This window comes from Centruroides vittatus, unplaced genomic scaffold (assembly GCF_030686945.1).
Source record: "Centruroides vittatus isolate TY-2023 unplaced genomic scaffold, ASM3068694v2 contig_1427, whole genome shotgun sequence".
Taxonomy (NCBI): Eukaryota; Metazoa; Arthropoda; class Arachnida; order Scorpiones; family Buthidae; genus Centruroides; species Centruroides vittatus.
In genome coordinates, this window is record NW_027120893.1 from 44,878 (window position 1) to 71,279 (window position 26,402).

A 26,402-nucleotide genomic window follows, 5' to 3' on the forward strand; every position below is an offset into this window, starting at 1 on the left:
AGCCCTTTAAATTTTATCACATATTTTCACTGATATATTTAATAATATAATACGGTAAGTATATTAGTTATATATTATTATAAATCTCTTTCATATTTTAAAAGTTTAATGTATGGTTTATATTTGGATTTAGTCATTTTTAAATTATGAAATAAATAAAAATAATTTATGGGTGTGGCCATGTTTAAAGGTACTTGTCATGTTTACATGATATAAACTTAAGTCTTGAAAACAATATCTTTAATTATAAGCATGAATTATTTCAGACAGGTAATTAATTATTATTATTTCTAATAATCTGGTAAAAGTCCACCCTAAATGTAAATTTGTAAATAATAGTTATTTTCTTTTTATTTATAAGTGTTTAGAATATAGAAGTTACAAATAATAACTTTAATTAACAATATATATACATCATCACATTTAAAAAGTTAATTACTATACAACTAACTAGAAAAATGTATATTATTTAAATCACACAAAGAAATTATATCACATTAGTTTGTATTTAAATGAAGATATTAATAGATTATGTAATATGTTAAAGAATTTTTAAAACAAATGTACAAAGTGTATATGTACTTTGCGCGTGTCAAATTTTTTGAAATTAACTTCTTTAAATGTGCTATCTTATTTTTATCCATTGTCGTGATATTTTGTTTGGTTTATATTTACGACTTTTAATGTGCGAGTTACATTCTGAATTGTATATGAGAATTTTAAATTAATTATTAGTTATTGAGAAGTATGCTAGCTTATTAAAATCAAATGACAATAACAAGTTTGAGCTGTTTGCTTCTTTGTTAACTTGTTCCTTTTAAAGATGGTGGCTTACAATGAGAATGAATGAATCATTCTGAAATGTGAATTTGTAAAAACATGAATATATGTCAAGATATAAAATGCATTGAAAGAAAATGAAAATTTTAAACAATTAAATATACAAGAAATATTGCTGGAAACATTTTTGGTTCAAAATTATTAATGCACAAAATGGATTTTAATATAAATTTATTTATAGTTAAAGCAAGTAAATAAGTTATAATTTGTATGTCTATGGTATTTAATTACATAGAGAACATACAATTGTCGATTTTAATAAGGAATTTCAATTACTGTCTGGTTTCGGTTTATTTAGATCGGTTCATTTGGCAATCTTTGAAATTATTGGCCTATATTTATGTTGTATTACTATAATGAGGGCCAAAGAACAATATTGAGTTAAATTTAATAGTATTCATTAGAATTCAGAATTATTAAAATAAAATCGTAGGCACAAAAAACCTTTCACACTCTGTTTCTAGCAAACAAATTAATGAGCACAAATGTTTTCGGCTGTTTTAAAAGGCCTTCTTCAGGTGCACTGAGGACGGTTGGAAAGTGCACCTGAAGAAGGCCTTTTAAAATGCACCTGAAGAAGGCCTTTTAAAACGGCCGAAAACGTTTGTGCTCATTAATTTGTTTGCTAGAAACAGAGTGTGAAAGGTTTTTTGTGCCTACGATTTTAAATTAGTTCTAGCTTTGTGTGCAGAGATTATTAAAATAAATTAAACAAAAGGCAATTTTGATAATATATGAATAAACTATGCATATAATATACATATATATGTATATACATATACTATATGTGTGGAAATATGCATATAAGAGCATGCTATCATATATGGGATAAAATCAGCATTATATTCCACAAAATATAGGTACAGTACCTAAAAGAACCCATTACCTTTTAAAAATATTTATAGAATTGGAAGCATTTCTTTTATTTTAGCTTTTTATTTTTAATAATGGTTACTACAGTGATGTCACTGAATAGTTACGGTATCAGTATATTTACATTTAATTTATACAGCAGTGAAATATTCATATAAGCCAAAACAAGCTGACACGCATGGACAGCATGCTCTTATTTTTGTGGAAATATAAGTTTCGAAGAATTTTTAAAAATATCTGAATAATGAAAGTATTGAACGTAATTTATACTATGGATTATGATTCAAAGATCTATACATCTAGATTAGCAGTTCCCAATGTTTTCTAGTCCATGTACCTATTTTTTGAAAACAGAAAATTTCATATAACATAAATAGCATAACGTGAGTTCATTTACTTTATGGTAGACTAGAAAAGTATTCAATTATTGGAAGTGTTGAACACAAAATCGTGTTAATAACAATCACATGGCTTTTTTCACCTTTATTTAGTTGATATGGTACACGTTTCGGGCCTTGTGCCCCTCATAAGTCAACTAAAATAATATAAGAAATAGTGTATACAGCGTTTTAACATTATTTATGGGCAAACTGTATAAACATTTTAAAACGTACGTAACGTACCAGTCTTCCACCAGTATGGCACTTGCACACGGTAAGTTTGCACATTACAAACCGGAGAATTAGAAGGTTATAAAATTCTTGTACATCTATTTAAATTAAAAAGGTACATCTATTTAATATAATAAAGTAATAAAATTACATCAACTATTACGTCAACTATCAAAATTACATTTTAAATTTAAATAGATGTACAATAATTTTATAACCTAATTCTCGGGTTTGTAATGTGCAAACTTACCATGTGCAAGTGCCATATTGGGGGAAGACTGGTATGTTACTACGTTTTAAAATGTTTATACAATTTGCCCGTAAATAATGTTAAAACGATGTACACACTATTTTTTATATTATTTTAGTTGATTGATGAGGAGCACAAGGCCCGAAACGTGTACCGTATCAACTAAATAAAGATGGAAAAAGCCATGTGATTGTTATTAACACGATTTTGTGTTCAACGCTTCAAAGACAATACAACACGATTTCACAACAAATCAAATATTTAATTATTATTTTATTGTTTTAAATAAAACTGTAAACAATTACTTCCTTATCATTTTTCTTAATTATTAATTTGCAATTTAAAATACAAAAACACTTACTTTAGTAATATAAATGCAATATCAATTGATATTAAATAATTAAATAAATAAATGTGGATCTTCATAAATGTATAAAATAATGTAAAAACCATAGCTAATGTTATATTCCACATATGGCAGTTTGTTTAAAAGTAAACAGCTTTTGGTTTGACAGACTTTGGTTTGGAAAATTTTGAACCACTTAGATAATAAATTTGCTAATTTAAAATTACATTTGGTCGCTATTACAGATTCCTTTTTGAATACTTCAGGTTGAGAAATGCTGCTACAGCTTAAAAAGGGGGGGAAGCGTAATTGCAATTTCTACACCAGTCATTTCTCTTCAGATAGCCTCCTGTCTTATATATATATATATATATACATACATACATACATACATACATACATACATACATACATACAACACTTAAATAAATGAATTTGTTTTACTCTGCTATTTCATTCCTTTTTTGATATTCCAAAAATGTCACTATTACTTATTTAAAATTTTTATCTAACAATAGTATACATAGACTACAATTATTACTATTGATAGAAAGGAATAGCATTTACTGATGACAATAAAACAAAGTAATAAAAATTTTTTGTATTTTAATATTACAGGTTAGTTTCTGAATGCGGGGGTTTGAAATTTAAAAACTAAATGTATAAAATAGTATGTAAATATTTTTCATTAAAAATAATGTTTATTTTTTAATAATTGCTCTTCTTGAATGCTTGATTATACAAATGTAGGCAATTTTACAAGATTATGTATTTTATCAAAGTAGCGATCATTTAATGCAGGCCTGGCCAACCCGCCTGCTGCATGCAGCCCGTCACATTAAACTGTGTGGCCCACAAAGCGATACTATATATATATTAAAACTTTTGTTTCCCATTATATGTATACCAAAACAATTAAATAAATGAAAATTTGCATGTGTCATTGTTATAATGTGCAAGTGCGAGTACAAACTCTTGGTATAACAATAAAATCTTATTTATTCTGTATTTGTTTTACTTTTTTAAAAGCATGTTTGCCTAAATTGTGGCCCATCGTAATGTTAAGCGTGATCAAAGTGGCCCGCAAAACAATTTGAGTTGGCCAGGCCTGATTTAATGTATTAAAAATTGTTTAAATTGAAAGAATAGATATAAATTGCAGAAAAACATTCTCAAAATACATTTTTCAGCGTGTCATTTTTTAAATATTTTTTAACAATTTACAAATTTTTTTGTGTTGAATATTTTTAAAATGCGTAACAGACACATGATTTTAAGGGATACTAAAAAGTATCCCTTAAAATCATGTGTTTCTGTTAAAACTTTGAAATCATGCTGAATAATGTAAAAAAATTATTTTATAGAAATGAAATAAATATCTTTATTCCTAATATAACATTATAATAAATATAATTTTATAAATTGTGTTATATATAAAATACTGTAATTTTTATAACTACAGTGGAACTCCAGTTAACGAATGTCCTGGTTAACGACCGAATCGGTTATTTTGCAAAAATTTTGTCTCGGATAATGGACAAAATTCGGATGACGAACATAATGGTTTTTTGTGTCAAATTTTAGTTGCTGTCAGGCATGCGCGAGTTAAGCATTGTTTTTCTGAGTGTTTGTGCTAAACTTCTTTTTTCAGTTTTGTGATTTATATATTTAATCAATATGGCATCCATGAAAGATAAAAGTGATAGTGGCAATAGAAAACGACAATGCACTATCACATTTGAGAAAAATTTTGATTAAAAAGAGTAAGACTTTAGATCAATTTCTTGTTCCTTACCAAAAAATACCTTGACTCGAAGAATCTCCCGATGAAGTACTACCCATTAATTTTTTTTTTTTTTTGGAGGGGGATTTTCATTCTAAGCATTAAGCTCCGTATATCTCCACTCCTCTGCCACCAACTACAACAAACAAAGCTATGTTCAGTGCTATTTTATTAAATAAAGTTTACATGTTTGTTGCTGTAATGATAGAGAATACGTTTTTATTTGTAAATCTACTGTATTTTACAAATAAAATCACAAAAATTTCAGAGGCTAGACGGGATAAATTGTCTTCACAAATATGGATTTACAACCAATTCTAAAAATCCCAAGTTTGTTCATATGGCAGTGTGTTTAGAAATTGCCCATTCTACAAGATTAACATTTTCTTGAGTGTAATGCTGCCAAACATATACGAATTCTTATGTACTTAAGAAAATTTCAGTGAAAAGTTTAAATTTCTGATTATAAAGTTTTGATAAATAATTTTTTTTAAGAAATTGCCACTTAGAAAATTTTGTCATAGAATGAATGTCATAGATATGAGTTCTTCCATTCTTCAGTATGAGATCATTGATCTGAAAGTCTTGCAAAATTGAGTTTTTTCTCTAGTGCCACATTGATGATGTCCAGATGGTCAAGTGGTCAAGCATTTGTCAGCATAGGAAATCTGGGAACAAATCTGATGGTTTGAAAACATCAGGAATTTTTCAGCGATAATCTATCACATATATATCAATTCCCATTCTTCAAATCATTCCCACCCTATTGAACCCACATTGGGCTAGATTAAATGACCATCTTTGTGCTCAAAATGGTGGAGAGGGGAAAAAACCCTAAAAAAATATTTAGTGTTGCCAGTTCAGTGTTTTTGGCACTAAATCTGATGTTTTTGACTAGCTATTTAGTGTCCTGTTTAAAATTAACAGTGAACTTTTTATATAATAGTTATTATGAATAGTACAAAGTACTATTCCTCTATATTTTACTTTTTTACTACTAATAATCTGTCTAGTAGGAAAAACCACTATTATAAATCTATTATTGTGATAAAGAGAAAGAAGATTAAATAAATGTTTAGAAGTGCCACAAGTTTTGTTAATCTTTCTACAAATTTTTTTTTTCTTCTTTCTTCTTCTTAGCCTTTGCATTCCAAAATCAGTCTTTCAATCTTTCCTAGCTATCAAGTCAGCCTTATCTATAATGTAAAGTTGGCAAGTGTGTTAATGACAATAAAACAAGTACCATATTCATACAGCTCAACAGTGTACTAATCCATAGTGTAATTATCTAAAAAAAATGGTAGGCCTTTCATATGAATTTCACTCACTTTTATCTTTTTGTTTTCTTGTTAGAAATGAATATATCAACTAAATCAACATTTGTAATGTAATTATTTATTGCTTTTAAAATTATGACAATTCTTTAAAGATTTATGATACTTCTTAAATGATATGTATTAATGAACAATAAATAAAATAGGAGAACATCTGAGATAGATGGGGACTGTTGTCCTCCCTGTGTCTTTTATATAATAGGAACAAAATGAGCAATAATATAGATAAAATTCAAATATACATGCAGTAAGAGGTATTTATAAATACAGTATTTATAATGACAGTCAAGAATATCCCTATTTAACTACAAGCACCTGATTGAGGCATTTATTTCAGCATGTCTCAAATATACATAAAGAAGAAATCTCATAAATTTAATACTCTGTCTCTAGTTAAAATCCAATTTGCTATTTTTTTATTTATTTTATCTTTTGTTATTTTATCTTGTTAGGTATTTCTCTTTAAAATGGTTTTGTGCTCAACAAAGTGGAATATGCCTTCACGTATAAAAGCATTTTAAAGTCTAGGTTGTATCGTGTTGACATATTTCTGAACATGGAGGATGAAAAGGTTGACTACCACTGTGAAGGAATACATTTTACATTTACATGAAAATAGTCTAAAGTAATGCAGAATTGCTAAAAGTGTGTAGTGTATCTACTGTTACTACTCTACTGTATCTCAAGTGGTTGCTGCAGAGAAGAATCATCATTCTGCAACTGGTAGAAAAGCAGGAGCTTGGTTGTCCATGAAAAAATCTGGCCCATAAAAACATGTCTTAGGAGACTCATTAATGCAAACCATTTTAAATCTGTCAGTGAATTATACAGCATTCGGAAAGAGGCAGGATCAAGTGCTTGTTGAACCACAACATACAAATGTATTGAAGCAATGAATTTCAGTCTGGAAAACATAATGGAAAACCTTTAATTACAGCTAAGTATTGACAAGATAGATGCAACTGGACACATGAACATAAACATTGTTGGACTGTGATGGATTGGAATTGGGTAATCTTCAGTGATGAGAGTAAATTTATCATACCCATTGGAGATAGTGGGACTGTTTGACAAAAAGAGGTGAAGACCCGAACTTGTAGAAAACATACAGTGAAGTATCCTGCAAGGGTCACGGTTTGGGTTACTTGACATCTCAGAAAATTATTATTCATAAAGGGAACTGTAAATTCCAAAGTATATGAAAGCATGACTACACTATTAGTAGAATTGATAGAACATTTCATTGATGAAAACATCTTCCAGAAGGATTTTCCCTATGCCAGACCTCAAAGCACATCAAAAGATGGTCTTCCAATCACCATATACATGTTTTGTCATGGGTTGAAAATTCTTCCAATTACAACTCAATCAAAATGGTGTGGAAGTTTATGAAGTACACAATAAGCAAAGTCAGTCCATGCTTAAAACAGTGGATTCTGTAAAAGCATTATTCAATGTGTGAGGTGACTTATCCATTGCAGATTTAATTAGTCTAAATCTTCCCACAGCTGGTTATGTATTAATAAATAACACCAACAAATCTTTAAAATGCTTGTCAAAGGATGTTAAAAATATATTTGCTGGTTTAATTTTAAAAGTTTGTTGGTGCTATTTATTAATTAGTCTAGAACCATTTTCTGAATTGTTAATTAGCACTATGTAAATAAATTTGTGGAGCAAAGTGATTATTTTCAAGGTTGTCAAGAAGGGTTTATCCAATTCTTCAAGCATTACTATTACTGCATAATACATTAACAATAATTGAATACAGTGAATAATACATTAACAAAATTAATACATGTTCAATAGTTTCGAAATGAAAAGATGCAAGGGACTTTTGACTTACTCTGTACAAGGAATTTTTAAAACAATATTTCTTTCATTGCATATTTAAAACTTTTTCCTATTAACTGGTAAAATATATTTGTAATGAATTAATAAATGTATACAGGCCTATTGAGAAATAAATGTGATTAAAAATAAATATTGAACATTATAATAGAACATCAAAACTTATAAAATTAGAGTGAAGGGTAAAAATTCTCTATGAAGCAAAATAAAGTTACTACTGTATAAAAATGTTAGAACTTTCTGTTCAGAAATGAAATCTGTTTGGTCAATTCTTATAAAGGTGTGAAATTTCAAATTCAGACAAACTTGTAAATGAGGACGCAGTACTTAAAAACCAATAAACAATTTTTAATACCAAAAGGAAACATAAATGATAATTGACTGTCTGCGTGTTTTTTTTTTATTTAGATGTCGATGAATTTATTGTTTCACCTGCAGTTGTAGTTTCAAGGACAATGGTAGGAATAAAATACTGTATTTTGTTGCAAAAAAAACAATGGCAATTGATGATTTAAAATTTGGAGACCAAAACAAAAGTGCAATATATCCGGATCTGCTATATAACGAGGGGCTACTTTATTATTATTATTATTTTGTTGGGTTAAGTGAGATATACTCGGTTAACACCGGTGGCTGTGTACTATGCCGGACCAAAGTCAAGGCATAGTAACCAAAAGAGAAATTAAAGAAGTGTGTCAGTGTGTGTGTCTGTATTCAGGAATTTTCTCACAATATGACATGTTTATTATTATTATTATGTTGGGTTAAGTTAGATATACTCGGTTAACACCGGTGGCTAAGTACTATGCCGGACCAAAGTCAAGGCATAGTAACCAAAACAGAAATTAAAGAAGTGTATCAGTGTGTGTGTCTGTTTATTATTATTATTATTATTATTATTATTATTATTATAAAGTCATTTTATACCATTTCTAAATATTTTAAAAATTAAACTTAAATGTTTTCTTTCCAGCCATAAAAATAATGGAGAGTAAAGTATTCAAAACTTTAAAATCATTTTAGTCAATCTGTGAATTTGAACTTTAATAATAATTCAAGGATGAACGGGAATAAATTTTTATTTTTGCTGTCTATTGTGCTCTTATTCTCTTTCTTTTAATTGATTTAAAATGCAGTATTAATTAATGTATTATTTCGAATCATAAAATAAAATTGCATTTAGAATTTAAATAACTTATCAAATTATATTACCTGATATTTGAAATGAAGTATCATTTTAAGTAAAAATATGGTAATTTGTACTACCTCAATGTATTATTTTTATACTTATTTTAAATGTTTTCTATCTGTAATGACAAAAATTAGTTAAAAATATTAATGTTTTAAATTAGTATTATGAATTTAAGATATATTGGAAGCAAAAGTTCAGTTAAAAATATTTTTTTGCTTTATGTACTAAAAAAGATATAAAAGAAAATTAAAGATTAATATATCAATAAAATAAAGTGTTGAATGTGAAAAATTGTCAAGTTTGAATTCAGACCTTTCTTACATCATTAATTAATTGCTATTACATATAAAAATTTTAAATTTTATATGTATATTTAAGGATTGTGTCAGTCATTTTCAACACAGAGAGACAGATTAAAACCTTTCACAGTGTTGTATACGATAGAGAACCAATTAACGTTTTCGGCCTCCACCAAGGCCGCCTTCGTATACACCGAGGCCTTCGTATACAACACCGTGAAAGGCTTTAATCTGTGTCTATGTGTTACGCACTACAGTGTTATTAGAAGAAGTCGTTTATTGTGTTACAGTCATTTTCAAATATACTTTGAGAAAGTCTTTTTTAAAAATATTATTTCAAATTACTATTTTTTTTTCTTTCTTTGCAAATGTTTTAATGGTTTTCTTATCATCCAGTTAAAATGCATTGTATATTAACTGATATTTAAATAGAAAAAAGTCGACATAGAACATTAACGAAATATTGATTAGTTGAAAACTTTTTTAGAAAAACTTAACGATTATATAATTTTAATGCAAATAGATTAGCTAGATTAGCAATATCAAAAATATATACGATTTTTTTATACTGACCTGCGTATTGTTCTGTTATATTCAGTAGAAACATTAGTATATGTGAAAATAAATAGTTAAATTAACAAAGTCAAAATTCATCATTTGTGTTCCAATTTTGGAATAACAGACAGACAAAATCATTTTGTGACCTGTGCTTAAACTCACAAGTTAGATAGAGTACCCAATGGACTTAAAAGTATATGTCAGTCGCTTTGCATCAGCTGTTGTAGTTAAGATTCAAAATATTTCCATCTTTTATAAAATTTGTATTTTTGCTGATAACTTTTGCTTCCTCTGTTATAGTAGTGTAATATAAAAAGTAAAATATAAATAAATTTAAAATTTTTATAATCATATTTTTAAAACAAACTTAATATTTCGTTTTATTAGGAATTTTCATTTAAAAGAAAAGTAAAACGTTAAGTGAAAAAATAAAGCAAACCGTGAAGTCGAAGAAAGGAGATGTGTATTGTTCATTTGAAAAACTTTAGGTAATATTTATTCAGGTAAATTAAATTAGAAGTTTTTAAGTTGCAGTAATTAATAATTACAGTAGAGCATCGATTATCCGACCCCCGATTAACCGACTTATCGGTTAACCGACCGCGTTCTAGTCGGCAAATTCAAATGTCCGCTAGTGATGTGGCGCTACAATATTTGGTTACGTCTTGGCTACTTTAATATTATTTTTGTTAAATTTTTGCATGTTTTAGCTGGCAGCACTGGCTCGACCATGAAAGGGAGGCTAGTATTTAAACCAGGCCTAATACACTATACTAATAATGTATTTTTTTATACTTTTCAGTTATCCGACCAACCCCAGTCCCCAATTAAGTCGGATAATTGATGCTCTACTGTATAACCAGTTCGTTATAACTAATTGATTATAAAGTGATTTTATTACTATACTTAAGTTTTAGAAATGAATTTCAAAATCCAAGTATAATGTATTTATTCGAAGAAAATTTACTTTTACAAAAAATTCTCTTGAGATTTTGATAAATATTAAGGAAGTATTTACTGTAATTTCATACAGATAACCTGTGGTGCCATATAACCTATACCAGGATATATGCCACATACATTTGCTAGAACGGAAATAAAAATCTTTGTATAATCCACATTACCATATACTCAATAACTCTGAAGTTTAGAATGTATTGTCTCAGTTTAGGATTAAATTTTTTTATTGTTTCACTTCATTTCTGTTTTATTTACAAGTCAATGCTAATTAAATATGTAATAATAATAAATTCTAAAATAACTGTGAAAAAGTTAAATAGAAAAAGGTTTACTATCTGTACACTTAATGCTTACTACCTGGGTAAAAATAGTCTTGAGGGGCAACATGACTAGTATAGCTATTGATGGAAATGATTACCTTATCAGATGCAGAATAATGTGTGTTAAGTTCATTGATTTTATTAAGAAAGTTGTGAACACACTATAATATCCAATGACACTGTTTTGATAATTTATTACTTGGCACTTATTTGCTATAAAAAGCTAACATACATTAAAATTGACAGTAGATTTCTAAATAGTTTTCTGAGTCAATATAGAGAGAAAGGGAATTACTAGAAATTTCAGCTTTAGAAATCTTAACACTATAAATAAATAAAGGAACAGTATAATAGGACATTTATTAAGACATTCAGTACAGATGAAGGTATCATTTGGGGGAAATGATGGAGAGAAAAGCAGTAAGAGGATGATCGTAGACTTAATGCTGCCCACCGATCCTTTGGAAGAGAAGAGAAACAAAGTTACAGGATGAAAGAAGTGGCACAGTTCAATCTAATAATTATAATGCATATCATTTAGTGTCTTCTTAGGAAATTGTCTTCTAACATTCATTTTGCATTGTCATTCACTTGTATTAATGACGTAATATTAGCACTTCTGTGATGGTTTAGCAAACAATGATAAGCTTCTTGGAATTGCTATAGATTCAAATTTGGACTAAATACAAAAATAAAATATTTATTTAGTTTACAAGGCAAATTCTTAATTATAAACTATAGTCTACATAGTAAATATCAGACAAGGAAATCAATTATCAATATTTTTGGATTTACTTCTCTTGCAGTGTAATTTTTATTGAAACTGTTTTTTAACATTAAGTTGTTGGTAATGAATAACTGTGATTGGAGAGAGAGAGAGTTTGGAAAGCTAGAAATTATAGCATCACAACCATTACACTTTTTTTTTTGTCATTATATTTTAAATTTATAATTCTCAAATGATAACTAATGTTTTCACATAATAATAAGTCAAGAATTATAAAAGAAAACATTTAAATTGAATTATTTTAATCTTGCATCAATACTGTATAATAATAGCATATACTGTAACATTGGTATAATATCAAGGCCTTGGAAAGGCAGGTAGAGGATGCATGTGCCCTTGGTGCTGAGATGATCTGATGCCAAAATTCCAAAATTGTTACATGGGCAAACTAATAAATTCATAGAAAATTTATATTATGTAGTATAATATGCTGTATATTAATAAAAAGTGTTTGAATTTAAATTTGTAACAGACTAATGAAACACTTATCCAAAAGGCACCATATTTAAGTTTGCCCTGGTGTCAAATACTGTAACCACAGACCTGTATAATATATACAAAATATAAATTAAACAAATAGAAAACTTAATTCAGATAGCAAAAAACATTTCTTAAAATGTTGATAAAAATATATGACAAAAAATGTTAAAAATTTTTGGTTGTCTTAAATTAAATCCATTCATTCTTTGTGTTTATATTGTTATTGTACCAAGTAGTTATGTGGATTTTTGTATAGAGAATATATGTTTGTTTAAACAAATCCACAAACCCAAATGATAATTAAGCCAAACCAAGTGAATTGTCATATTATTGGGCTACAATAAGGTTAATTTTAAGAATTAGCTTTATTGTAGCCCAATAATACAGCAATTTGTTTGGTTTTGATATTTATTACATGCATAAAGTTCAGTGTGTTCTGTTGTAAACAATTTTACTCTGAAAAATTTAAATTTTTATATTAAATGTTATTAAAAGCAATTGGAATTATTTTAATGAGTGGTAGATTAAGATATTCCAGGGCCTCTAAGCACAGAAGATGGGAGCGTCTCTACATAATTTTATAACAACATAATGTTTAACTGTAGCTATATAATTATTTATAAATTATGATATATAATTGCAATACTAAACTTTTCTTTACTTTTTTCACTTTGGTGTGCACTAGGCATATACCTCATGTGCCTAGCAGATAATTTGGCACTGATTTTAATCCGTTACAATTTATTTCTAGAGCTTAAAATGATTAATCAAGATTATGAGAGACGATTGTTACGACAGCATAATGGACAAAATAATCTTTCTCCTCTACCTTCAGTAAGTAAAATCTCTGATACTACTATGTTGTAAAATTATTTTGACTTTACAACAATTAATTAAAATAATTTTTTTTTTAAATAGCGAATATTTTTATTGATACTTTTATTTTTTTAAATTACAAATGTTCTAATGTAGTTATAAAAAAAAAAAATTAATTCATCAGAAGTTAAAGTATTTGTCTGCAATGAAAAATTATTCAAATGGATGCACCAAAAATCTAATTTGTTGTAAATATTTATTTGATTTGAATACATGTTGTGTCTTTTATATGTAGAAATATTAAGTAATTTATCAAAATTGTAATAATATAAAAAAAAAAATTAAAAAGTGAGTATCATTCCTCAAATTAATTGAATTTTATTTTCTAAAAATAGCTTATAATAGTATTTAATAAACTATTATTATAGCTGCAGATTGAATTGTAAATTTTCATTACTTCTAGTCTTTTCTAAATTGCTTGTTGTTCTAGATATTATGTTTAAAATCTCTCAGTGAATCTTAATGTACTTTTCTTGTATTCACATTTTGAGATGAATTAGTCATTGTTTCACTCTATTTGAATGAAATTTATTGTGTGATATTGACATGAAATTAGTAATTACGACTATTAAATTGCCACCAGAAAATTTTTATTGGGATTTTATGATTTCTAAGTTTTTGACATGAAGCTAGCATTGTTGAATTTCTATTCTAAATATAACTCCTCCGTTTTTAATAGCATTAAATGTGCATTACGGTTACTTATATGTTTCATGATCATTCTGTATGTTTAGAAAAAATTCTGCTGGATCAAACTCCATTGTATATTTGATAGATATACTTATTTGGGGATATTGTAGACACAATTCTTACAGTTTTTATTGATAATAACTGATAATGAGAGTTGACATTGCTTCTTTTATCTACTTGTCAGGTAAATTAGGGGTCTTTTGACTTACAATTAGTTTTATATTGTCAGATAAATGAGACTATATTGTCTCCCTGTTATGATTCTGTGTAATCTGAACTTAATTTTAAATAACTGATGAAATATGAATACAAACTATTGAATGCAAGATGGCAAGCTTCAAAAAATAGCTGATTAATTTGAGTAACTTCTTCATTTCAAGAACTATGGATATATTAGTGATTTCAAGAAATACAATAATGACAAATTGATGATGCCAAATGAGAATTTTAAAAATTTTCTTATATTTAAGACTTGCAGCTATATTTTGTTGTCATTTTTAAATAAGTCAGATAATTAATAAGTGTTCTGTGTAATTGGCTCTTCTTGCAGAGTTTTGTTCCTATTACAGCATTTGTTCTTCATATGGATATCTTAAAAGCATTATAAGTAGACTTTATAAAATATAATTGAGTTATTGCTTAATGATATCTGTATAAGTTTACCATGTTTTTTAATATATTTGTCCTTCTGATTTCAGGATCAGAAGGACAAATATTTAAAATCTGACTTCTTAAATCTTTTCAAGACTGATCCTGGAGTCAGTCTTGAAAAGATTTAAGAATGAATGCTTCCAAGATATAATGCATTTTAAATTTTAAAGTGAAGGTTATTACAAATAAAAGGACAGGCCACAAAAGGCTTTTATCATAGATCCACAAAGATTTATTTCACAAAAACCTACCTTACTATATATAGAGCACACAGGGAGAGAGGGGAGAGAAAGAAGAACACATTTTAAACAAAAGACATGCACAGAACCAAAGTGATCTCTATAGATTTTAAACATACAGAAAATAATAATATTGTTAATTATGATTTTCCTTTATTTAATTAAGCACACAAATCAAACTAGTATTAATAAGTAATAAAAAAACATTTACATAAATAACATAATTTATTTTGTTTATGATATTTCATTTGGCATGTGGTGCAAGTGCAAAGTTGCCAATATCTGTATAAAGTATTACCGTATTTTACGGACTATAAGATGCACCTTAATTTTTAAACAATTTAAAAAAAAAAAAATACCTATAAGACGCTACGAACTATAAGACGCACCTGAATTTTGGAGGCAATTTTTCGAAGAAAAAAGTGCGTCTTATAGTCTGTAAAATACGATATTTCTATAATAAGATAGTGACTCTATGAAATTTTTTCTAATTATTTATCAATTATTAATATATATGTCAAAAATAAGTAGAATTTTTATTATCTAGCCTGAAGCTAGAGGAAGATTGTTGACTTCTATTAATTCTCCATCAAAAGATATTTATGGAGATCGTTTTATTCCAAGACGTGCTGGTGCAAATTGGCAAGTTAATTTTTCTATGATACAGGTACCTTTATTTAATATTCACTGTTATAAAATTACTAAATGTAAGTTGTTTGAAAACTAATAAAAATAATTTTGAATTTGTTGGAGGAAAATACAAAATGTCCTACACAGACAAAAAAAGCTAAGGATGCTACTACAGATAATAACAAAGATGGAGTTGCTTATACTTGTCTTTTAAAAAATGAACTATTGGGTACATCAATTGAAGATGTTAAGGTAATCAAAATTTAGTTTATGCTTTTTAAAAATTTTTTATAATTTCAAGCAGAAGTTCAAAAATATCATGTAATTTTAAGTAATGAAATTAGTTTTTAAATAATATTATAAAATATATATAAAGTGCTTCCCTACTTATGAACATGTTAGGTTTGTGAAGTTTAGTTATAAGTCAAAAATTAACCTGTAAAGTACATTTGTACACAGAATAACCACTTATTGTTAGTGTTTGATTATTCAATGTATTTAATAGCAGTAACAAGTAAACAAGCACAATACATTATGCTTGTTTACTTGCTCACTATTGCTTAGTAACAGGTCTTTCAAATGTGGTTTTTTTTCCATCTAATGTACTCAGTTTTATAATTTTTAGTTTAGTTTCCATGGTAATATAGTAACACTTCTTGCATTTGTTTCCACTGCTAGATTTACTATTATGTTTTGGAGGCATTTTTGAAGCACTGATCATAAAAGTTTATAAAAATTGCCAACAATAGTAAAAAATGCTGTTACTACAATATTACCAACTTCAATGCCACTTCACTTGCAGCAATGGAACCTCAGAATTCATGAAAAAACAAAAAATGATGATATGCAACAGAAATCAGCCCACATTGATTATTAAAAATTTATTATTTATTACTGGCCAAAGACTGACTTCAGTACCAGCCCACAGAACTTCAGAATCTGTGCAAAATTTAAATTTTAGACATAAGGTCAAATTGTTTAACAGTCTGAAAGTTTGTAAGTTAAATGTTTTTTAAGTAGGGAAGAACCTGCAGTATGTATATCTTTGTTTTGTTCTAAAAATTGTTTTTATTTTAATTAAATAAATAGTAAATCTCATTCTAATTTTACTGTTTATAAAGATAATTTAACAACAATAATTGTAAATGATTACAAATGTACCTGTATCTTTCCTCAAGGATGTTATAACAAAACATTAAGTATGTTATGTTTCACTTGAGAAAAATAAATTAATAAACAAAATACAAGCACTGTATTAAATTTTAAAGATACCTTATTCTGATTCATGCTGTAAGTCAGTGTGATATATGAAGAGATGTCTGACTCATGACAAATACACTCCATTACTTGAAATTTTAAAATTACTGGCCCTAATTTGGTTATGGGCTGCAATGAAACGCATTTTGTAACTTCTAATTTGAAAGTAACTGATCACAACTTGGGTTGTAAGATGCCATGATGAAGCCCATATTGGACTAATATTTGACATTATCCAGATTTGATCCTGGGTTCCCACACCTTAACTGTCTTGGGAACAATAAGTTATTTTCACTATATTGTTGAAATTTTAAACGTATATCAAATATTTTTTCAGAATCAGATGAAAATATTTAATTAAAAAAGAAAAATATGATATTAATAACTAACAAATCAATATACAGTAGAGCGTCGAAAATCGGAATCAATTGAGGACTGGGGTTGTTCCGATTAGTCATTTGTTCCGATTACCGACTTTGTACAAAAATATATATTAACCTGTCCGATGTTCAAACTTTTCTCCGTTGCGTGTCGCTTCGTGTTGAATTTTCGTCGATTTTAAGCCTAACAAAAATTTTTATAATAATAATCAAAACTATCGTATCGTTAAAAATTATTTCTTCATTTTGTACAAACAAAATAAATATATTGAAGAATATAAAAAACATGAAAATTATACTTTAGAAGTAAATCTAGTATCAAAAACGTTTGATTCAGCACGACACAGTCCGACTGAAAATTGTTCCGATTACCGGCCATTTCGATTACCGGCGTTCCGATTAACGACGCTCTACTGTATATCAAAATATGATAGATTAATTTTTGAAGTAGTATAAAACACAAATCAAATACTGAATTTTATTCAATATGACAATGAAAAATTTTATTAATAAGTATAATATGTAAATTTAGTTTTTTTTAAATTATAGTTTTAAAAGTTAATATTTATTTTAAGTATTATTTGAATTTTATACTAATTCATATATCATTTTAGGTCAGTAAACATTGTTAGGATTGCTCAACCTCTAACTGGTTAATATTGTTATTTCAGCTTATTCTCTGTAACTAAAATAAGTTGTATTATAAATATAATTCAATAAGAAGTTATATTTGACATTATAAAATATGTTTTAAATTTGCTTTTAAAAGTTAAAATTTTAAAATATTTGATATTTTCTATTAAACAAAATCTAAATTTTTAGGAACAGACAGAAGAAAGAAAAGCATTGTCTCCTGCCGAAGGAAGAAATCTCTTTCATGTATGTTTAAAAAATGTTTTTTTTTTTTCAATTTACATGTGAAGTATATACAACTACATTATCAAATATTGATAAATTTTCTATTAATGATTATCAGTTTTAAAATAATAGCTTTTAGTTTTGATATTTTCATTTTCTGAATTTCCAGAGAAATAGAAATAAATGCTAAATTTTTAAGCATTTATTTACGGTACTTTCAAATATTGTTCATCAAGACAGAAACATCTATTTTAGTGCTTTACTTATTTTGTTGCAAGCCATTTAAATTTAAAATTTCATAGTTCTTTAAATTTATATTATTTATTATATTTACTTCATTAGTATAGTGTCTTGTATTCATATAAATTACTTTAGAAATTAATTAAGATTTACTATTTTAACAAATGGCTTATAAGTAATTTGTTTATATTCACATGTATTTTGTTTTTAATTTAAAACAATCATACAGTAATAAAAATATGTAATTATGTTTGAAATGTGTTTTAATCTTTTAAAATTTTATCATTATTCACCTAGTTTTACTTAAACTAAATATGCATGGATAATATTTTGTTTGAACAATATTTATAATTTAAAGCATTAAATTTGTTTGATTTTAAAATAATTTACAAGTAGAAAACAATTAAAGATAGAAGCAAATGAAAAACATAAAAGTAGTATAAAATATGCACGAAAGCAGGTAAGCTTGTTAAGTGTTCTCAGGTAGCATGGCATTCGTCGACTTGATTTAAAAATGGCATTCACAGTTTATTGTTGCCAAGGTTGAAACCAATGCAATAGTGAAACTTTTGTATCTTAATTCACCACACTACACCTTTTGTGTTGCCGAGATAGTTTTATTGAAAAAAACTAACATTTTCGGCCTACTCAATAGGCCATCCTCAGGCTTAACTTGCAAAATGGAATATTGGCGTTCCATTAAAAAGAATACATTTGTTTAAAAATTCAAAACATCAACAACGGAAAAAAAGAACAAGAAAATAACTGAAAAATAATATGTACAAATATAAATACACAATAAAATCAGAATAGTAATAGAAATAAAAATAAATCTACTAGTGATACTTTATATAAACATAGTAGCAAATTGTTAAAGAATAATTGATGAAAAATGTAAACATAAACTAAGGCAAGACTACGAGATCATGTTAAATTTTTTGACTATAAATTTCCATGCTGTCGGTAGGCTGTCTGCATCTCTTGCATTTATGCATGCCTCTTCCAGCTTGCTTTTGTAAATTTCAGGTTTTTGAGCGGTATTTGCTAACATTGGGGAGCGCAAGGGTTTGACAATAACTGCTTCTTGCCATTTAATTATTGAGCCTTGGGTCTGCACGAACTGCGAAAGCACCATTGAGTTGGAGCCTTTTCTGACATCATACTTGTGTTCTTTAAGTCTTATCCCTAAGTTTCTTGTTGTGACTCCAATGTAGACTTTTTCGATTCCCAGTTCTGTGTTTTCTGTGTTCTCGTAAGGGATTTTGTACACTCCTGCCTTTTCTTACTTTTTAATGTGATCTTTATCATTTCTTAAGATTGTGTATAGGTTCAGAGCTCTTTTTAGAACCATTCTTGTCTCTTTGCGGTTTGCAATTTCTTTCATAACGCCTTTTGTATTCTTGTTGTATGTAAACTTTGTGACTTTACTGGGATCGTGTTTTGAACTTCTTACTGTGCTCATCTCATATTTTTTAACTATTCCTGCTATTGTGACTTTTTTATATCCTACGGATTTGGCTACTTGTATGTTTCTGTCGATTTCCTTTGTTCTGTCAACAACATTGTCACAATACAGAAAGGCTCTTCCGATAAGAGCTCGGAATGCTGCCAGCTTATAACGGTATGGGTCATTTGATTGCGATGGAATGTGAAGTGGGCTGTGCATTGGTTTGATGTAAACGTTGGTAGAAAAATGCCCTTTTTTGAACATAATGTTAATGTCTAGAAAATGGATAACTAAGGAACTTTTTTGTTCCATTCTCAATTTTAGGCCATCATTGTTATTGTTTATCCCTTCTACAAATTTACTTATCATACAATTATTCTTCCATAAAATAAGGACATCATCCACATATATTTTAAAATATACTATATCCTTTTTAAAATCATACAGGACTCTTTTCTCCAGTCTTCTAATGACCAACTCGCATAATATTCCTGAGATTGGACTTCCCATTGGGACTCCCCGTTTTTGCCTGTATGCTTGGCCGTTGAAACTAAAGCAGGATTCATAACATTAAATTAGCCATTTCTGATATCTCCTCGTTGTAACATATTAATTCAGGGTTTTAAATGGACAGCATAACTGTATTGAGCTCAAAGAAAGTTTTGTTGAAAATTGGGTATCTGATTCTTGCTTTTGTTTATTAAATTGAATGTTCTAGATTTTTGCTGATTTTATTTGATTTTATCTTGTAAAATTTGTAGAAATTTGTTAAAATGTTTTAATACTCAGTTTTATAATTTAATAAAAATTTTAGTATCGAAGTAGAGAAGGGAGTACTTTAAATGAACCATCATCATCATATTCACTTTCACCCGTTAGCAATAAAAGTCAAAAGCTCTTGAGATCTCCTCGAAAGGTAAAATACTTTTTAACAAATTTTTTTGCTGTAAACAGTTTGTTACAAATATAGAATTTGTGTAAAAGTTATTTAACATTGAAAAATAAAAAAGGAATACAAAAAGATTATATGATGATGATATATAATTTTTTTGGTGTGTGTATGTATGTATTAATATGTTATATTATATTTAAACATCATTTTAAAATAAAATTTTATTTCATTGAATTTTCAAAATACTTACTTTAAAATTTGTATACATTTTATAGGCTGCTCGAAAAATCTCTAAAATACCTTTCAAAGTATTAGATGCACCTGAGCTTCAAGATGATTTTTATTTAAATTTAGTTGATTGGTCTTCAACTAATGTTTTGAGTGTTGGATTAGGTACTTGTGTCTACCTATGGAGTGCATGTACCTCGCAAGTGACACGGCTTTGTGACCTTTCGGCTGATAGTGATTCCGTCACATCAGTTTCTTGGGCTGAAAGGGTATGATGATGTTATAATTTATAAATTTCAAGTTATGGCAAATTTACTTAAATGTAATGAATTTCTAGGGCCATTCAGTAGCAGTGGGTACTCATAAAGGCTATGTTCAAGTTTGGGATGTGACAGGAAGTAAACGTATTTCAGTCTTAGAAGGTCATTCAGCAAGAGTTGGTGCTCTTGCATGGAATGGTGACATTTTATCTTCTGGAAGTAGGGATCGCCTTATCTTACAAAGAGATGTGCGCATGCCATCTGTTGTTCCTGAAAGAAGACTAGTGGGACACAGACAAGAAGTATTATTTTAAATATCTTTATTTATTGATAAATTTATTCTATGAAATTAATTATAAAAATAATAATTAGGTGTGTGGATTAAAGTGGTCACCGGACAATCAACATTTAGCATCTGGTGGAAATGATAATAAATTGTTTGTTTGGAATTTAAGTAGCATTAGCCCTATACAAACTTACAATGAACATTTAGCTGCTGTTAAAGCAATTGCATGGTCACCTCATCATCATGGTTTATTAGCCAGTGGTGGAGGTACTGCCGACAGGTGTATTAGATTTTGGAATACCTTAACTGGTCAGCCAATGCAATGTGTTGATACTGGTTCTCAAGTTTGTAATTTAGCATGGTCAAAGCATGCATCAGAACTCGTAAGTTAAATTTTAATTCAGTTTTTAAACAGTACTACAGATAGTAATGTAAAATTACAATTTAACAAAATTTTAAAAAGCATTATTTAAAACTACATGTTTTATTTTTAATTTATATAGGTAAGCACCCATGGCTATTCTCAGAACCAGATTTTAGTTTGGAAATATCCCTCACTTACTCAAGTTGCCAAATTAACAGGGCATTCATACAGAGTTCTTTATTTAGTAAGTATTGCTTTCTTGAAAACATTAATAGATAAAATTTATTAAATAAAAAAAGTGTTAAAAAATAATATATCTATAAAATGAAAGACCAATTATATAAATATATATATGATAAATAAAGCAAACTTTAAAATTCAACTAATTCTTCAAGTATTTGATACTTCTGAATTTTAGAGATACATTTGAATTTCTCACTAAAATTAGTTGAAATTAAAAATGCTGAATCAATGAAACACGAGTCATTAAATAATTCTTAAAATTTTTATGACTGACTTTATTATATTATACAATAAAATTATAGCTAGTGACTTCACACTTTGTAATCATAACTGATTTAAAAACTTGATAATTGATGGATCTAGATAGCATTTTGCTAATGTGTCACCATGTATACTACTAAATCTATTCAAAAAAATGTTAAAACAATATTTTGATACTACAATATTGTAAATTTATAAAAATATACAAAATAATAATATACATTGATGAAATGAATATGTAAATTTTTTCTTTATTAATCAAAATCCTTTTCCCCGATACACAATTAGCCACTATCTATCAGTTTTAACTACGGTTCTTTTACTGGTATTGTTTAGATATTAGAGAAATTTGGCTGATGAAAGATTGTAATCATTGGGATTCACAAAGCCTTATTTATAGATATTTCTAATTTTATGCATTTGGTTTTTCTTTTCTTTATATATATATATATATATATATATAATCTAGAATTTGAAATGAAAAGCATTAAAAAAAAATAATAGTAATTATAAATCTATAAAAAATTTCTTGAATTATTATTCTAGTTTCAATCGTTTGATAAATCATTTTAAAACCGTATGCATCAATAAGGATAAAAAAATTTACATTGATTAGATAAATTGCTATGTTTAATAACAGATTTTTTTCTCCAGATTCTGCCAAATTAATGTAATTATTTTCCTCCTTTTAGTATATCTGTAACTCAGAATAATGTATTTTTCTATTGTAAACTTTATGTATTTTCAATGTTTAATATACAATTGAGGAGTTGCTACCTAGTGAACATTCCGACACAAATCCAAGTGTAGTGCCAAAATTTAGTGAAGCCGCCAAATCTTTTCTAGTCATGTGACCTTCCTGATGAGTTTCAGCACAGACAGCAGACTGTATGTGACATTGCTAATACCAAGCAGTTATTGTTTTTAATAGGCAGAAAAGCAGCATCAAAACAATCAAGATGGACAAGTTTTTAACGTGTTTGAAGTCAAGTGTAGTGCTGATGAGCATACATAATTTCTCTCTTTTTGTGCTTACAGTATATACTGTTTCTGACAGTATATTATGCTGTATATATGTATGGCAAAGCTATCTTGTAACATATATTTCTATAGAACAGAAATCTCAAGAGACTGAATAATTTCAAGTACAGGTAATTCTTATATGAAGAGGATGAAGAGGTTAAATAATGAATATTTTCCTGGGTGGATGAGAGATAATCAGTTATTTGTGATATGGATGATTTTCAGCGGCCCAAGCAATCTTTTAAAATGAGATTCTACTATACTATGTACTGTACTATCTCCAAAAACATACCTGTAAGGTTTACAGGAACATATACTGCCATCAAGCATGCATAGATCAGTCATTTTCAAATTAATACTGTTTTATCTTAGAAGTATATGAAACACAATAGAGTATGAAACCTTTATTCAATGACTATGTTTTACATTCTTAATTATTTGGCTATGGAAAGTTGATATTGGGGACATCAAGTAATCATTCCAACATCAAAAGCTGTAACAATTGGTGTCAAGAATTTTTATTTTATACTGTTTTGGTACCAGTGCCAATGTCATTTTTAATAAAACAATATTTTGGTTTTCAGATGAACACTTGGTGGTGTATTACAGATTTATTTCATTACTAATTATTCCAAAGTTTATTTCATTATAAACAGTTTGAAGGAATTATTATTGCATTATATACACTTTAAAGCAACAATGAAAGGAACTGTGATCTGTAATGAATGTACCACCAAGTGCGCATTTGAAAACTGAAATATTGTTTTATTAAAAATGACATTGCCACTGATACCAAAACTGTATATAATGGAAATTCTTGACACCACTATTACTGCTTTTGACATCGGAATAATGATTTCTTGATGTTCCAATATCTTAGCTTTTCATAGCTGAATAATTAAGAATATAAAACAGTCATTGAATGAAGGTTTTATACTTTGCATTTTATGTACTGTACAGTACATCTAAGATAAAACAGTAATAATTTGGAAATGACTGATCTAAGCATGCTCAATGGCAGTATCTGTACCTGTTAGGTTTACAAGTATGTTTTTAGAGATATTACTGGTTTTTTTCATTTCATGTTCTTTATGAACAGTTATACTGTAGCTGAGTAAACTAATGTATTTATCTGTGGAAGGACATAAGATGGAAACATCACATGGATTCTCCATTGTGGGGAAATAAATGGAAAGATATATTTTAAAAATTATTTTCAAATCTATTTCAAATTATTATTTGGAGAAAGTAGCAAGAGTTGAATTTTTTCCCACACTTTTAAATGGTAAATGTGGAAAATGCTCTAATTTAGACAAATTAAATATTTTTAACAAATGAGAATGCATTTATCTGTTATCATACTGAATTGTGTCAGGTCTGACAAAAAAAAAAGCTAAGGACATAGCAAAAGCGATTCTGTGTATATCTTGGTCAACTGTATTTATTGCCATATTCTTGAAAAGTTCAGAAATGTTAATATTAATATGAGGATACAATCTCCATAAGAATACACAAGTTCTCTTGATATTTTACTATAATTTATAGAATCATACATATGAATACACTTTGTATCATAATAGTGCAAATCCGACAATCACTGCTATGCAGAATTTGTATATGATCGATATCATATCTGACAGAAAAATAATTGCAGGATTTTCAATATAATTTGGAGGTAACAATTTTGAATAATAAGTACAATTTTATAGAATATGGGAAAAACAAGTACAGTGGACCTTCGTTATAGCGCTGCTCACTATACTGCGCACTTGGTTATAGCGCAGGTAATGTTCGTGACACGATAAGCTCAAACACGTCCGGCATTAGTGAGTAGTGCATTTTATTGTTACTGCGTATTGAGTAATTGTATATGTATTGCATTTCTGCATGTATTTTGAATGGTGCTTAATTATTGTATGCAAGATGAGTAAAAGAAAAGCTTGACATTATTGCTAAAGTAAAGAAGTGAACCACGTTACACCACACCGCTCGGTATAATGCAGTTCCCCTTATAACGCGGGTGTTGTTTCCCACTCAACATGCACGTTATATCGGGGTCCACCGTAATGTGAAAATCCTTTTCCATTACATATAATACTTGTTTCATCACTAACACAGCTTGGTAAATAAACGATCCACAATTTAATAAAATTAGAATAATAAATCATCTCATAAAATTTAAAAAAAATACATATTCAGTAAAGGACAAATAGGCAGTGGTACGTACCTTCTACTTTCAACGATTCTAATTTCAAACATTCCAGAGTTAGAAGCGGGTAGTTTCAGTCGAAACCACTTCAGACTCAAAACTATAGAAATAGTTCCATATTGAGTGTCAAGACAGTTCCAGTTTCGGTACTACCAACAGATTCTTCATTTTGTAATTTTATGAATACAGCTTTTTGACAGAACAGCGATGGTGCGGTACAACAATTAAGTGTTAAATGTAATGGGGCAATAAACATGTTCTATATAACTGGTCTAAACTATTAAAAAACTAATTTTCTTTGGAGCTACTTAGTCCAAGATTATCGTTTTGATTTCAATTTTTAAGGTTAAGGAGAATTTATAATAAATAAATAAAATAAAATATATTGAAAATATAAATGAAAATTTTTTTCTAATAGGCAATGTCACCTGATGGAGAGTCAATAGTTACAGGAGCAGGAGACGAAACACTTAGGTTTTGGAATGTGTTCAGCAAAGCTCGTTCACAAAAGGTAAAAAGTTTTTTAACACGTCGCCGATCGACTCCCAAGTTATCTTATTAATCCGTATAACAATATTCCGTAGGAAGCAAAGTCGGCTCTGAATCTTTTTACAAGCATTCGATGAAAATATTAAAGCAGTTCAACTGCCCGACAAAATTTTTTTTTTTTTTTTGTTTTGTATAGAAATATTTCTGTTGAGTTTTTCATATTTTGTTGTTAAAAATTTGACAAGAATCATACATCATCGTTAGATAATAAATGGTGACAAATTTTTTTGTAAATTTTTTGGTTTTTTAATCAGAATTCTGATTGTGTCAGTTTTATTGTCATATTGCCTTTGTATAGTTTTGATAATAAATGTGACATTTACTTTCTTATTTAA

At 27.9% G+C, this 26,402-nt stretch overlaps 1 protein-coding gene across 3 annotated transcripts; it reads left to right on the forward strand.

Moving 5' to 3' along the window:
- The first annotated feature begins 10,334 nt into the window (after positions 1–10,334).
- On the forward strand, positions 10,335–26,402 carry fzr (fizzy-related). 3 transcript variants are annotated; one of them, XM_067262261.1, is made up of 12 exons: positions 10,335–10,440; positions 13,236–13,318; positions 15,488–15,607; positions 15,694–15,822; positions 18,030–18,086; positions 20,567–20,668; positions 20,920–21,141; positions 21,210–21,434; positions 21,505–21,801; positions 21,922–22,026; positions 25,937–26,029; positions 26,103–26,402. In XM_067262261.1, the coding sequence occupies exons 2-12, from the start codon at positions 13,244–13,246 to the stop codon at positions 26,142–26,144; spliced, it is 1,467 nt and encodes a 488-aa protein (XP_067118362.1). In that variant the 5' UTR covers positions 10,335–10,440; positions 13,236–13,243; the 3' UTR covers positions 26,145–26,402. The 3 variants fall into 3 exon arrangements, with proteins under 3 accessions (XP_067118362.1, XP_067118360.1, XP_067118361.1); XM_067262259.1 differs by having other exon boundaries at positions 15,488–15,606; positions 15,690–15,822; XM_067262260.1 differs by having other exon boundaries at positions 10,335–10,425; positions 15,488–15,606; positions 15,690–15,822.

Bases quoted from the DNA above. Each gene is read 5' to 3' on its own strand.
- fzr (XM_067262259.1), top strand. From the start codon at position 13,244: ATGATTAATCAAGATTATGAGAGACGATTGTTACGACAGCATAATGGA. The intron at 20,669-20,919 runs GTAAAATACTTT...TACATTTTATAG, and splicing joins TCTTGAGATCTCCTCGAAAG to GCTGCTCGAAAAATCTCTAA. The intron at 21,435-21,504 runs GTATTATTTTAA...AATAATAATTAG, and splicing joins TAGTGGGACACAGACAAGAA to GTGTGTGGATTAAAGTGGTC.